The 755-nt window shown below is 37.7% G+C and overlaps 1 protein-coding gene across 2 annotated transcripts in view; it reads right to left on the bottom strand.

The window, feature by feature from the left end:
* Window positions 1-388: 388 nt before the first annotated feature.
* The window catches only part of LOC111139322 (olfactory receptor 4N4), an 8,658-nt gene continuing 8,291 nt past the window's right edge, over window positions 389-755 (bottom strand). For both annotated transcript variants that reach the window (XM_022491593.1, XM_022491585.1), the window contains exon 3: window positions 389-755. In XM_022491593.1, coding sequence (XP_022347301.1) covers window positions 389-755 — 367 coding nt within the window.

Here is a 755-nt window from a genome sequence, read left to right as displayed (position 1 = left end):
TGCCTGCCTCTCTGCCTACTTGTGATTTCTCTCTGTCAAATAAATAAATAAAATCTTTTAAAAAAAATATTAACATGTATTATTACAGCAAATGGAATAAAACTCCTTATCTCAACCTAAGACTTTAGTGATTTGATCCTTACAGTAACATATATTTATCCCCTAAGTCTCACAATTATTCATCATACTCCAACTGAGAAACACTCAGGTATTTCTTTAGTATTCTTTATGCATACCAAGTTTATTCCCTAATTATACATAACTCTCCTTCATTGCCTACAAAAGTACCTGACAAATAAGAGGTACTCAGTGAAAAACATATTTGTTAAATGAATGTATGATTTACAGCAAGAATTTCCTCTTCCATACTTTCTGTTATTAAATCCATTCAGCAGACCACATGCCGACTCAATAACCTCCTCATGGAAGTTTTCACTTCCTGGTTGCGAAGGGTATAAATCATAGGATTCATTAATGGAAAGATCACAGTATGGAAGAAGGAAACTACCTTGTCAGCTGGCAAGGCCCTGAATGGGCGAGTGTAGATGAAGATAGCAGGTCCAAACATGAGAAGTATAATAATAACATGAGTGGTGCATGTGGACAGTGCTCTGCTCTTCCCTTCAGAAGTAGACCCACGTATATGACAGAGAATGACTGCATAGGAAGATAAAAGCCCCAGGAAGCAGAGGAGGGTCATCAGACCATTGTTGAAGACCATCAGAAGTTCCACCACAAAAGTGTCTGTGCAGGCC

The sequence above is a fragment of the Enhydra lutris genome, unplaced genomic scaffold, assembly GCF_002288905.1.
Source record: "Enhydra lutris kenyoni isolate GAN:26980312 unplaced genomic scaffold, ASM228890v2 scaffoldscaffold4, whole genome shotgun sequence".
Lineage (NCBI taxonomy): Eukaryota > Metazoa > Chordata > Mammalia > Carnivora > Mustelidae > Enhydra > Enhydra lutris.
This window is presented reverse-complemented; position numbering and strand designations above follow the sequence as displayed.